The sequence below is a fragment of the Camarhynchus parvulus genome, chromosome 1A (assembly GCF_901933205.1).
Source record: "Camarhynchus parvulus chromosome 1A, STF_HiC, whole genome shotgun sequence".
In the NCBI taxonomy this organism is placed as follows: Eukaryota; Metazoa; Chordata; class Aves; order Passeriformes; family Thraupidae; genus Camarhynchus; species Camarhynchus parvulus.
The window spans coordinates 4,183,728-4,197,536 of record NC_044586.1 but is presented as its reverse complement, the minus strand read 5'-3'; the positions used below and the strand labels follow the sequence as shown (position 1 = coordinate 4,197,536).

General features: G+C 47.5%; 1 protein-coding gene across 2 annotated transcripts; it reads right to left on the bottom strand.

The window, feature by feature from the left end:
* Positions 1-3,643: 3,643 nt before the first annotated feature.
* LOC115909761 (aldo-keto reductase family 1 member B1-like) lies at positions 3,644-12,319 on the bottom strand. 2 transcript variants are annotated; one of them, XM_030959309.1, is made up of 10 exons: positions 12,215-12,319; positions 10,802-10,969; positions 10,375-10,491; positions 8,885-8,962; positions 8,150-8,272; positions 6,962-7,068; positions 6,756-6,837; positions 5,944-6,027; positions 5,099-5,181; positions 3,644-4,746 (listed from the first exon to the last, which is right to left on the bottom strand). In XM_030959309.1, exons 1-10 carry the CDS (start codon positions 12,278-12,280, stop codon positions 4,704-4,706), a joined length of 951 nt encoding a protein of 316 aa, XP_030815169.1. In that variant the 5' UTR covers positions 12,281-12,319; the 3' UTR covers positions 3,644-4,703. The 2 variants fall into 2 exon arrangements, with proteins under 2 accessions (XP_030815169.1, XP_030815170.1); XM_030959310.1 differs by lacking the exons at positions 10,375-10,491; positions 10,802-10,969; positions 12,215-12,319 and adding an exon at positions 9,724-9,777 and having other exon boundaries at positions 8,150-8,318.
* Between the last annotated feature and the right edge of the window lie 1,490 nt (positions 12,320-13,809).

Here is a 13,809-nt window from a genome sequence, read left to right as displayed (position 1 = left end):
CTGGTTTCTGAGGGCCAGGAGAAGCCTCGCTGGTTTCTGAGGGCCAGGAGAAACTGTTCCTGCCCGCCAAGTGGGACAAAAGCAGCTTCCACTGTGAGCTGTGGCTTAGGAGTAATTTAGGGTAGAGTGAATCTAAGAAAAAGCCCAGCTTTATTTTGAATTTTGGAAGAGATCTTTTTGAAGGTGTTTTGACAGTCTCAGAAGAGGAACAGTGACTTTTTAATGAGTGACATAATGATCGTGTTGTCCCTCTGCCTTTAGGGAGGTGCTGAGGACATTGCAGAATAAAATGCACGATTGTACTCACAGGCAGTAGTGGCCAGCAGTGTCCCATCACAAACTGGCTTTGATGCTTTTGCAGACAAACATTTGCTGTGCTGCTGAAGACGTCACAGTGCAATGGAAAAACCCAGACTTGCCTGGGAGGCTTTGCTGCTTATTCACATGTGAAGAGTTTCTTCAGGTGCGAGCATTTGCTCTGGGTGCCTCTCCCTGCTATCTGCAGCTTCATATTTTTTGCTCCATTTAGCTAAGTACGGCAAGATAATTGGTTTTCCTCTTTAATGTTCCTCCTGTTTCATGTCAGCACCATATCCCTGGCAGGATATGATGGGCTTTCACTTGGATCACAAAACCTTTACACAACTTGGTGCTTATCTCTTTCTGATTGGCTTGAATTTTCCCTCGTGGTTTCAAGTCAGAGAGATGCCACCATCCTGCCACAAGAGGCTTCACCTAGAAGTTCTGTATTTTGTTTTTGCTGTTAGCTCTTGAGAGCTGGAGCCTTTCCCCTCAGAGCTGTAGGTCCAGTCAGCTTTCCACTGTTTGCCTCTCCCCAAGGTCTGGTGGGGGCCTTGGGGGAAGAAGAAGTACTGCACATGTCACCCTGTGACAGCCAGCCTGCTAAATCTTGTGCCCTGTGTCCTTGCTAACATGGCCATGCCTTTACAGAGAGCGCTGACATTGAGGAGCTGCAAGGGGGAGGATGGTCTTGCTTTTTTTTTTTTTTTCCCCTTGATCCACGTGCACTGGAACACTGGAACAGGAGGAGTAATCTCATGAGTTTTCAGTTTACTTTGCTGACTTTGCATTTAGGAACTGTAATTTCACCACAAGTTGTGACTTTGGTGACCAGCAGTGTTTGGAATCTGAGAACAGGGCCCAAAATAAGGGAAGCGGGTATGTCCTTATGGACAGTGTTCACCAGAGAGACCCGCTGAGAACACATGAAGGCAAAGTAGGGAGGTGACAGTGTTGCAAGGTGTGATCATACCTACAACTAAGGGGAAGCGCTGCAGGGGTCTGTGCAGACACAGGCATAGCTTAAACCAGGGTTTGGAGGTGAGGGCATGCAGGTTTCACGCTTGAATCACTGGGAAGCACAGCAGGAATTTCTGCTTTGCTTGGAGGGGAGATTTATCTTGCTCAGTGGGGGTTCCAGTTCCACCTCTGGATGCCAGGAGGCAGATCTCAGGGGCTTGGCCAGCCCTGACTGTAGAAGACCTCAGCCACTTTTTCACTTTGAGCTCAGATCAGCCCAGGAGCATATCTTGGTGGCTCTCCCTTATTCTCAGAGCTGATGAAGCTTTTTGTCCTCATGCTTTTGTCCTTTAATTGCACCTGCTGAAATAACAAGCTCCAGGCACAGCCAAGGATGAGGAAGTGATCTTGCCACCCCTCTGTGGTGATTATTGTGTGGGAAGAGCAGGTTTAGTGCAGCAGGGGAAGCCTGGACAGGGGGAAACCATGGACTGCCCCAGACTGGTCAGGGCTGATTCTGGCTGGCTCTGGAACTGGTGCTGTACCTGGCATACTGAGTTCTGGCACATGGAAAACACCTGTGTGTCCCCAAAGTCCCCCTGGCCCCTGAGAAGGAGGGCAGCACCTCACTCCAAAGGGGGGTCCTGTGGGCTGGGCACTCCTGCTGGACAGGACAATGGCAGCTCTGGGAACAGTGGCAGCCCTGGGGACAGCAGACTGCCCACCCAGGAGCTCTAGGACACAATAAACAGAACTGAGTGGTGAAAGGAAGCATCAGGCACCCAGCATCACCCTCTGAGCCACCCTTGGTTCCAGGGAGGGACTGGGATGGCCTGGATGTAACCTGTGGGGACAAAGGCAGGGTGGAGAGGAGGACAGGGGTGGATTGGTGTTTGGCTTAAACAGAGGCTGGGGAAGGGGGAGAAAGGCATTTACTCATTTGTTCTTCTGTGTTCTTTCTTCTCTCCTCAGTTACCCTGAGTCACAGCCCAGAAGTGGAGCAGTGAGAAGAACTCTGGAAGGAGCAATGATCCTGGCCCTGGGAATACACAGTCCTGGAAGTGGAGCAGCCAGTGCATATGCAGGGGGGAGTCCACACAGTGTGCAATTGCCTGAAGAGAGGAGGCACCTGGGCAGGAAGATGACTTGGAAGAGAGAAACAGATGCTTTCTGAAAGCTGATGGCAAAGTGAAAACAAAGCCTCTTCAGGTGGCCTGAGTTGCTAGGTCAGGTAGGCCTGTGGAGGTGGGAGTGCTGCTCCCCAGAATCTGAGTGCTCTCTTGGCAGTCCTTTGCTCAGAATGGAACTGCAGAAATATTGAACACTTAGTGAACTGTCCCTGCAGTGGCTGTGTCCATGCTCAGAAACTGAAGCAAATGGGATGCAGGTTTTTGCCTTGTAAGAGCAGAGTTCTGGGAAGTTTGAGGTCTCTGCTACTAGCAGAGACTGTCCTTCCCAAGGGAGGAAGGCTTTAGGACTCACCAGTGAAGGGCTGTGGGGAGAAATCATCTGATTCTGCTGATCCCACAGGTAAGACTCCCCTGCAGTTGCTTGGACTGCTGGGTTGTGTTTACAGGCAAGGGGGAAGGGACCCTGAAAAAGTGGTGATCACTGATGCTGTTGCCTGAAAGCTGCAAGGTCTGAGCACAGTTACTGCTGGTATCACTTGATAAGCTGTTGGGACACCAAAGAGTAACTCACACGCCTTGTTCTGGATGGTGCATGCCAGGAGATGGGCAGATCAGTGCCACAGGCAAGGATTGTGCTGGGAGTTCAGCTTGGAAAGCATTTTAGAAGTGGTTGGAAAAGATGTTGACTGTTGCAGTGTTGATCCTGATAATTTTGTCTGTGGGAGAAGGGGTGGGTTTGGGATGTGTGTCTTATGTTTGCACTGGTGAGCTGTTAACTACACTGGTCTGCAGGGGCAAGGGGTGGAGTTTATAGTGAATATGCAGTCAGATGATGATGTTAAAAATGGAGTTTGAATAAGGGTGAAACAATTCTTTCAATAAAGTGCAGGGTGGAATGTAAAGAACGTAAATTGCAGATGGTATCAAGGGATGGCAGTGGTGACCTGTGTGGAGACCACTGAAACAAACGCCCTGTCCCATGCCAGAATTTAAGCTCACAGTACTGTGATTCAGGAATACTCCTGGAGACACAGGTGCACTTTTTGAAGGAGATCCATGCTGAAAGGACTTAATTCAAGGGATCTGCAGCTGGTGGATGAGTTATGCTTGAACAAGGAAACCACTGAGGGTTCTATGGATAGGGGTAACCCATGCTGGAGAAGGTATTCCCTGTAAAGACAGTGCTCCAAACTTATGCATCATAGTAACATTGTACCTTTATTGTTCAATAAAAATGTGTATTTGATCTCTGCAGAGCTAAGTCTCACCTCAGCCTGGGGATTACAGAAGGTTTTATGGGTTGCTTCCTTTAGGAAGCTGCAAAGCAAACATTCTTGGATTACATTCTCATGAATTGAAAGTGGAAATTTTGGAAAGAAGTCCACAAGGTGCTCATTTTCTTCAGCAAAGGTTTTGATCTTTTGCCTTGAAACCCAGTGTGCAACTTCATGATTGTGTTTGGCCACCTGCCCAGGCGCTGGGAGTGGAAAGGTGACACAGCCCCGAAAGCAAATAGCTCCTGCTGTCACCTGGGGCTGTCACCACGGGCAGTGGCAGAGGGTGGCCGGGCTGAAGGGGAGGTGGATGGAGCTAGAGGGGCTTTGGTGCGGCCAGGAGAGTTTGGCACCAAGGCTGACAGGGCCAGAGGGGATGCTGGCACTCTGGGGGCTGAGCTCCCCGTGCTGTGTGACATCAGGGACATCAGTCCCTGCACTGCCGGGGAGGGGACAGCGCGGATGGCTGAGGGATGGCCGCCCTCTGCTGCCCGCCGGGAAAGGGCTGTCCCAGGGAAAATCCCCACGTTCAGGAGGAAACCTGACTGAGAACACTGCCAACCTCACACCTGTCTGTTTTCTGCTTATGAAGTTGTGTTTGCTTTGTGGTTTTTTTCCCCTAAGGAAAAGTTTTTCCTAAGTAGGAAAATCTCCTTTCTCAGTTACTTCTGGAGTGATTAAACTGCTGGCCTTTAGTTCACATTTCTCAGATTTTTCTCCCATAACTGCCAACTATCCTCCTCAGCCTGTTGTGTTGAAGCAAGAGAAATTAAAAATGTGAATGTGTAGTTCAAAGTCTGTCGCTCGCTAAATGTGGATTACCCAATCCACATTTTGACAGAAAATTATTACAGCCCCCATTTTATTCTTTTGGAGCAACTTGACTGTTTCTTTCAGAAAGAATAAACAAAAGATGATCACTGAATACATATGCTGTGATTTCACTGGCTGCAGGAGGAGAAATGCAATAAGAAAGTCAGATAAATTGATAGGAAGGATATCAGACTAAGCTCTGAAGGAGGGCAGGATATGAGCATCTTCAATATTCTGCATTGAATGGGTAGTCCTTGTGAGTTTTGCCCCTGCAGGGAATAGAAGACTTCATTTTAGTCATAATTTTCCTTTCTAGTTTTGCTTAAAGAAGCCACTAAGATGGGATCTGAACTCTGAAATTGAAGGATGGGCTCAGTCCAGATTTGTTTTCCTGTATAGTATGACTTTTTTGTACACTTGGAACATCCCAATTACTTCATCATTCAGGCTCTTGGCATTCTAGGCAGTATTTAGATGTAAAACCTCTGTGTATGTATTATATATATATATAATACATATACATATATATAAAATATTTTGTTATTATTACATATACATATATATATAATAATATATATTAACTTATGGGTTTGGAGAAGAATACTGAATGCTACCACTTACATGCTTATTGTATAGACTCTCCAGTTTCTGTTGAAGCTGAAAATAGTTGCCATCTCCTCTTTGGTCAATTTGAAGTCAAACACCTGAAAGGAGAAATGGCTGGGAATCACATCTTTGAACAAACCAGAGAGGTTGTAAGCTCACAGAGGCTGTAAGCAAAATCCACAAAATTAAAGAACAAGTCTGCAAGGGAGGGTAGCTGGTTGGAAGACATGACTGCTTCATGAAAAAGCCATCTCTGTGTCACCAAGAATGCATTGGTAGAGGAAATAGAAAAATTCATGCAAAGTTGCAATTACACATGCCAGCTGTTGCAGGGCGCTTGGCAGGCTCTTGCATCTGCCACTTGTGAGAGATGTATCCTTCTGTCCTATTCCAAAGGCACATCTACAAGATTTCCACATTTCACTTAATCTGTCTAGGCTTTTTGAAATCCCACTGACCAGCTGCAGCCAAAGACCACTGAATTAACAATAGAGCAGCATGGTTTGTGAACACCACAGCTGTTTTCTTACCACTGCTTGCTCTACAGAAGCCTTTTGTGGTGTGCTGCTGCACTCAAGTGCCAGTGAAAAGCCATGTGGCAATTCATCTCCAGTCTGCAGAATACAAGACACCATGTAAAGTGACTGGTAGAATTATCAACATACTAAAAAAATACTTGGTTCATTCCTGCTCTCCAACTGTAACCTTTAGTTTAGCCCTTAGGAGAGTGTGTAAACAGACAAAAAGCCTGGTGTTCTTGCCTGAGCAGGAAAGAATGATAAAGGATCTTCTCCCTTGCTGTGCAGGGAGAAGCCAAGCCATCCCTGAGGGGCAGCTCCTGTTCACTCCTGATCCCTCACCTGGAAGTTCTCTGCAATGCGCTGTGGGGTGACGGATTTGGGAATCACAATCACATTTCTCTGGACCTGGAAGCGAAGGAGAACCTGCAAGGACAGACAACTCAATCATTCCTCTTGCTCTGGAGGAAGCAGGGCCTGTTCCAACAGCTGTTATCCCTGTTTCCAATCGTTCCTGTCCCTGCAGCCCTGGTTGCTCTGCTTGAGGAGCAGAGTGGGAAGTGATGGAGCCTCACATGAAAGGGCTCCTTTCCCATCCAGGTTTGGGCCAGTCAAGCCTTCCTGCTCTCCCAGACTTCTATCAAAATTTCATTCTCTGCAAGAGGACTTGAGATGAAGGCTGAAACATTCCAGCACTTGAAGACAGGTCAATAAAATGTTTCACGATGACAGTCAGAGCACAGCTGAGATTGTGCATTGCAGGCCACACAGAAAACAGAACCTGCACTGCTGCCTCTCACCACAGGTGACAGGGAACAAAGAGCCAGCCTGTCCTCTACATTGGCATTAGCTGTCCTGTGTTACAGGAAGGGGTACCCACAGTCTGTGTAGTTCAAAGTCTCTCACTCACTAAATGTGAATTACTCAATCCACATTCTGACAGAAAATGATTACAGCCTCCATTTTATTATTTTGGAGCAACTTGACTGTTTCTTTCAGAAAGAATAAACAGAAGATGGTCACTGAATACATATGCTGTGACTTCACTGGCTGCAGGAGGAAAAATGCAATAAAAAAGTCAGATAAATTGATAGGAAGAATATCAGATCAAGCTCTGAAGAAGGGCAGGATATGAGCATCTGGCATCCATTTACCTGGGCTGTGGATTTGTTGTGCTTGGCTGCAATCTCTTTGATCTTGGGGTCATCCAGAAGGGAAGGATCCTCAGGCTTAGCCCTACACAGTGGAGAGATAACACCAGAAGTCTGTTTTGAGATCAATGGCTAATAGTACACTCACTGTCTCAGTGCTGCAAGCATTATCCATGCCAGCTCCCTCACAAATTGCAAAGCAGCCTTACCATGGTCTGTCAGGAGAGCCCAGGGGGCTGTAGGCTGTCACAGCAATCCCCTTGGATTGGCAGTAGTTCACCAGCTTCTCCTGGGTAAGGTATGGATTGCACTCGATCTGCCAGCAGAAGAGTAGAGATTGATAGAATCCAGCTGTAACTCACTGCAGGGATTATGCCCCTAATGATAACAATCCCCTTAAAGGCTGCTTTTTGTCCTCATGGGCCACTCTTTGCAAAGTATATCAGCTCTAGTGTTCCACAGTGACATTTCGTATACCTCTGGGTCTTTGCTCTGGAGAAGGAGCATTTCATAAGGCTCACCTCTGGGTTCTTTGGTATGTTCTGAGGTCCTTCTCACATTTCTAAGCAGTAGCTTAGCGAATATTGAAAACACCAATGCCCTGTATATTCAGCAATAATGTGGAGTGGGATGAGAAGGACATGCTGCATCTGCTCTGTTCTCCTCCCCTCTCAGGAATTGGTGCCCCTTTCTCACGTGCCATAGGTTAGGAAAAAGATGCTTTTTTTTCCTTTTGGTATGCTGTTTTTTTTTTTTTTGTAACTACATGCAGAGGAAGGACTGGCAGGCTCTGGAGACTGAGGGAACTCAGTACTCTTAGTGAATATGCAAAAAGTTCTGAATTCAGAACTGTAAGAGATGTCTGAGCCTGTCCAAGACCCCTTGAAGGGAAAAACTTCTGCAGCTCCTGAATACAAAGGGGCAGTGGCTGCTGTATGCAGACAAAGAATAGGTGGTTTTTAATATATATATGTGTATAAAACCCCTTTATTTTTTATTTTACATAAATCAGGGTAGATACCAGGAAGCCATTAGTCTGTCAGTAAATGCTGATTTTGTATAGAAGTTAAAACTGACCTCCCTTTCTAACTGGATGACTGAATTGTGGATTCCTGCATGACAAAACCACATGTTGTGTGAACAATTATCTTCTATTAATAACAGATTGATGCCATTACTAATAACAGAACAAGTATTTTAAGAAGTTCTTGTAATTTGTGTACCACAACTTCATTTCCTATCAGAACACAGATCTACAACATCTTTATGAGTACTCAGAAATAATCACAGGGCATAACTGTGCTGTGTCTGCTTTGTTCTTCCTCTTCGCATCTCCTCATGCAGCTGTAATTGGATCTTTATAATCCCACAAAACCTGCAGTCACTTTGCAGCTCACCTGGACGTTTGCAGGCTTGTGCTTCAGTCCTGGCTTGTTCAAGATTCTTTCAATCTGCTCATGGTTGAAGTTGGAGATTCCAATGGCTTTTACCAGGCCAGCATCCACCAGCTCCTCCATGGCCTGGCAGAAAGGGGAGCACAGTCAGCACCAGTGTACAAGACAGGCCCTGAAGGAAGTATTAAGGATATTATTATAGCCTTGTATATGATTATATACAAGGCCCTGAAGGAATTATTTCTTTTGTGGATTCATTTCCCTTCATGGGCAAGGAAAGACAACTGTTTGGAGCTGCCAAGATTGTCTTTTGGGGGAGAGTGACCTCTGGTGTGTTTGTGCCATGTCTTGCATCTCACCCAAACCCAAGGGCTCCTTTCTTGAGATGGCAGAACTAGTCTCTCAGTTATTTTCACATGGGAAATAAGGATAATCAATGATGTGTTCTTGAGCCAGCACCAGAGGGCTGTAGTGCAGGCTGTGGGTATGATCACAACCTAATTTATTTCAGCAGAGTGACTGTGAGAAGAGTGGTGAGGACAGTTCTGTTATGGTCAAGCAGTCTGGCTTGCAGATTCACTAAAGATTACCAACTTGACTGAGCATGCATGTTTTGAAAAGCTACATTGTATATGGTGCAATAAATACATAAGAACTTTGTGGCTGCTCAAGGCAATGAAAGCATAGAAAAGGCTGCCAGCAACTGAAAACATTATTTCCCGCCATGGCTGAACTCACCTCCCACGTATCTAGAAAATCTGTGTTGCTGGGTATAGCCATGCCTTTGTCATCTGCAGGAAACAGCTCCTCTCCTGCCTGTCAGTGAAAAAAAAAAAAAAGAAAGATTTAAACACTCTTTTTATTGGCAAGTTAATACCAAGACAACTGAAGACCGTGATGGCTTTAGCTACTAGTACAGAAAATATTTGTCTACATTGTTCCTGGCACTTTTGCCAGCAGTCATTCCTAGTAGGAATTATGCAGAATCATTCTAGGAATATCAAGTGTATCTTCTAGACCAAGCAAATGGTGACTCACTAAAACACATACAGATAAGCACTTGACTTATTTATTGTGGAACAAACAAGCTTCCTGTAGTCCTCTACTATTTAAGAGAGAACTGGGATAGTTTTTTTTTAAGGATCTGTTAAGGTCCCAGGAACATTTAAGTCAGGTTTAAGCTGAGCCACATCTACTGAAGAAGGTTTTATGTAAACACACGTGTCCTGTGAGGGGAGCCTCAGCTTAAGTTGGTGGCAAATCAGAACACCCCAGATGTACAAACTCAGAAATAGAACCCCACATCTGCACATTGCTCCACATCCAGTGTGCAGCTGTCAGAGTATTTTGCCATGACACTTTTACTCAAGCTCTTTGTTCACATAAAACTAACCATGACAGCTTTGCAAGTGTGACAAACTGCTGACAAGCTCAAAAGCAACAGATAGGATGGAGGTTTTAACCTGTCTGCAGCAGAAAGAAAAAGCCAAGACTAGACACAGACTGAGACATCAGATCCTTTGAAGTACATGAAGGGTGAGATGTATTTAATGTACATGGATGTCAGAAAGTCTCACCTTTTGAAATCCAAGGTCTGTGGAACAACTTTAAGGCTCCTACAGCAAAAGTCAGCTCAATCTGTACAGTATTAAGGACTCAGTGATTAAAGAAAGAAATGGAAGACAGAAACATTCTCTTGTTCTCTGATTCTGTAACATGCAGAGGAAAGAATTTCTGTCAGGCAGCAAAGTACATCCTCCCTTCCCTCGAAGCAGGAAAGGATGATTTAGCCCAAAGTAAAGCAGCATGAGCCAGTCTTGCAGCCAGAGGCCTGACCTTGTTGCTGGGGCTGCCTCTCTGTTATCAGGAGGGCAGAGGACTCTGTGCAGGCAGCTCTGGGGCAGAGATCAGGGGCACAGCAGGGCAAGGTGGGCAGCTCTGGGGCAGAGAGCAGGGGCACAGCAGGGCAGGGTGGGCAGCTCTGGGGCAGAGATCAGGGGCACAGCAGGGCAAGGTGGGCAGCTCTGGGGCAGAGATCAGGGGCACAGCAGGGCAGGGTAGGCAGCACTGGGGCAGCACTGGCACAGCAGGGCAGGGTGGGCAGCACTGGAGCAGTGCTGGCACAGCAGGCACAGGCTCTTTCTGGAGCAGCAGTGGTGCTGCAAGTGCTCCTGACTGCTGAGGAGCTCTCCCAGGAGAGAAAACCAAGGGCCCTGCTGCTACTGTACCTTGAACCCCAGAGGCCAGTGCATGAGGTAGAGATCCAGGTAATCCAATTTCAGGTCATCCAGAGTCTTCTGGCAGGCTCCCTTCACCAGATGCTTCTCATGAAAAGTGGACCACAGCTAGAGAAAAAAACAAGGCAGACTGTGAGCTCCTGGGTTTATGCTCTTTCCTGAAGAAGAAAGCTAGCACACTTTCTGGGGCTATTTCTACTTAACGTGTATTTTGAACAGTCCCATGAAAATGGAGAATGTGGAACACATCTTAAATAACACTCTACCAAATAAAGTGACAAAAAAAAAGATTCTACCAAGTATGGGCCTGAACTATTCTCCTAATTACTCCACACTATAGCACACAGCCTTTCCCCACTACTCTGAATTTCCCTCTATGCATACACAAAGCTTTCCCCTGGATCCTAGGTCACCTTACCTTGCTGACAACGAAGAGATCTTCTCTTTTCACAACGCCTTCCTTGATTTTCTGCTGGATCCCTTCCCCAATCTCACTCTCATTCTGGTACACGTAGGCACAGTCGAAGTGGCGGTACCCGGCATCGATGGCAGCCATCACTGCAGCTTTTACCTGCCCAGCTGCAGACTGGGAAAAGAAGGTTAAGAAGATCCCAAATCAAAGCATCCAGGCCATTTCTTAGTTACCCAGCAACTAAAGAAACACATGCAGTGAGGGTTTAAGTAGAGTTTTTCCATGCCATGTTCTTAAAGCTCTCTTCATCTCACAAATGCAGGGTTTGAAGCCAGGCTCCAGCCATTTATCCATAAGTCCAGTCCCAAGCAGGCTCAGCCAACAGCCAGGTAGAGCAGAGCCCCCAGCACTGCCAGAGATGGACCAGGGAAAACCAAGTTTTATGCCAGGGAGCTCTGCAGTGCCCCTTGCTCAACACTCCTCACTTCCCAGTGCTGTGTCTAAGAAGAGAAACAGTCAAATGGCCCAGCTGGGACAATTTCAGTCCTACGGGGAGGGCAGTGGTCTACACCTTAGTCATCCACATCACTTTGGGGTGTTACACTGTGCTCTAGCCCAGCTTGTCCTGGGGCACATCCCACCTGTAATTGGAACCTTAAGTGAGCTGCTTCCTTCAGAGACAGAGGAGGCGTGCAATTCTATTTATTTCTACATCCTGCAAAGGTGTGTAAAAGAGCTGTGCACAAGGAAATGTTGGCATATCTTGTTCACACAAATCCAGCAACGTTCGTTTCCAGGCATTGTATACATCAGTGGTTTTGTAGTCACCGTAACAACAGTGCAAACCTCTTTGTCAGAACTTGCTCAAAACACATGAATGGCCTTCTAAAGCCATCGGGTGATTCCCGGGGACCTCGCCCAGATTACACAGCACGGGAGCAGCAGGGAGGGGCTCCAGTGCAGTGGCATGGGAAGGGGCAGGGAGAGGGGCCCGGGGAGCCGCGGGAGCCTGGTCGGGATAGCAGGGGATGGATGGATGGATGGACGGATGGATGGACGGGTGGATGGACGGGTGGATGGACGGAGGGATGGATGGGATCCGCGCATCCCTGGCGGCTACGGGAGGGACGGAGCCGCCGCCTCTCCCAGGCTGGAAATACCCAAGGGTCACCTCTCCCCCGCGGCAGGAGGGGACGGCAGGGAAAGCGGCTTTGAAAGCAGAGCCGGGGCTGTGCCTGCGGAGACCACCGGAGGGACAGAGCATCCCCAGTAGCATGCCGGGCGGGATGGCGGCGGGGATGTGTCACCGAGCTGTCCCCGCTCCCTGCCCACCTCCGAGCGCTCCGGACCCCTCCCTGGGAGATGGTACCGGTCGCGGAGCCCGCCCCTCTGAGAGCGAGCGGCCGCTGTCCCCGTTACCTTCCATGTGCCCAGCCCCACGAGGGGCATCCTGGCCCCGGTGCAGAGCTGCAGGCAGGTGGCCATGGCTCCAGCCAGGAATGCTGCCCGCTAGTACCGCCCGCCGAGCCCTTTATTGATGGCAGAGCCGTGCCCGCCCCGGCCCGGGCCCCGCCCGCCTGCCCGGGGCAGCCGCAGCTGCTTCTCCCCGAGCCCCCGCAGCTGCAGGGTGGGCTCTGGGCTCCCTCCGAAGGTGGGATGACGGTGGTAACAGGAGAGGAAAAGTGATCTCCTTTGTAGGGGTAAATTAGAAAGCAGTTATTCTAAAGAAGAATGTTATTTTTAGTGTTGGGAGAGGCTTCTTCTAAAATGTTTTTTGAAAGCTGCTGAAGAATAAGAGATGTTGTGTTGAAACTTTGCTTCATGCTTGTGGTTGGAGAATCATTCAGTTGGCAGTAGTGCATTTTTCTCTGTGTGCCTTTCCCACGGCAGATGCCCAGCAGCTTTTGCTCTTTTTCTGCCCTGCTTACCTGAGGGCAGACAATAGTTTGTCTCTCTAATCCTCCTGGTTTTTGTCAGCACATTCACCCATCCCCAGCAGGATGTGATGTTTCAGTTAACATCACAACATAGTTACATAACACAGCGTTTGCCTTTTACTTTTTTTTCCCCCCCCGGATTCCTTCTCTGTACAGCTGCTCTGAGCATGCTCAGACTCGTGAGGTTTTGTTCGGGGAACAGTGAAATCAATGGAAAGTTTGTGATATTAGGAGAACAGTATTAAAGCCAAGATGTTTGCATGCTGCTGCCGTCCTACTCTGGGGGTTTTTCCCCAATGGTTTTTTGACTGAGAGGTCTCTTGTCTTTTAGAAAGGATTTTGGGCAGAAGATTAGCATTTGCTGTAATGTATCCAAAGTCCTGTCTCCCATAACCAAAATGCTCAAGCGAAAAGCACAAGTTTTGTTCACACCTCATTTGAGAACAAAAGCTTCTTTCTTTTTAATCACATAAAAAGGCCAAGTTCTTTTTGCATCTGCCAGGGGGTAAGGGAACACCAGACAATGTGATAGTGCTAAACTGGATTCACCAAGTTCATCAATGAAGGAAAAGCCTGGCAGAGAGAATGTGACATAGGCACTGAAGGAGTCTTGGTACATATGAGCTATGGGTGATAAAGAGACATGAGAATGATACCTGGAAATATTCACAATGTATAGTAGTGTGTGCCCCTCATAAAATATTCCAGTCAGTCAGGGTGGCCTCACCTGGGGGAAATACAGCACTCAACCCTGACCTGTGTCAGGCTTTGGGCAGTGGCTCAGCACTAACACATGCTCTTACACCTCGTGTCCTCATCATTTTGGATATCTGCATGGGTGTAGTCATGTTTCCCCATAGTCTGTTTTATTGAGGGCTTGTAAAGCTTGATCGATGTCAGCACAGCCTGGCAGCCAGAGCAGTCCACACTTTCACCACAGAGCTTTCCAGAACTTCCACTTATTGTTCTCCTGGCACTTTCATACCATATGTACCAAGACTCCTCCCACAATTCTTGTCTGCACCAAGTGGTCAGTCATGGTTCATTATATTGTTATTTTAACTCCTAATTGCGGCA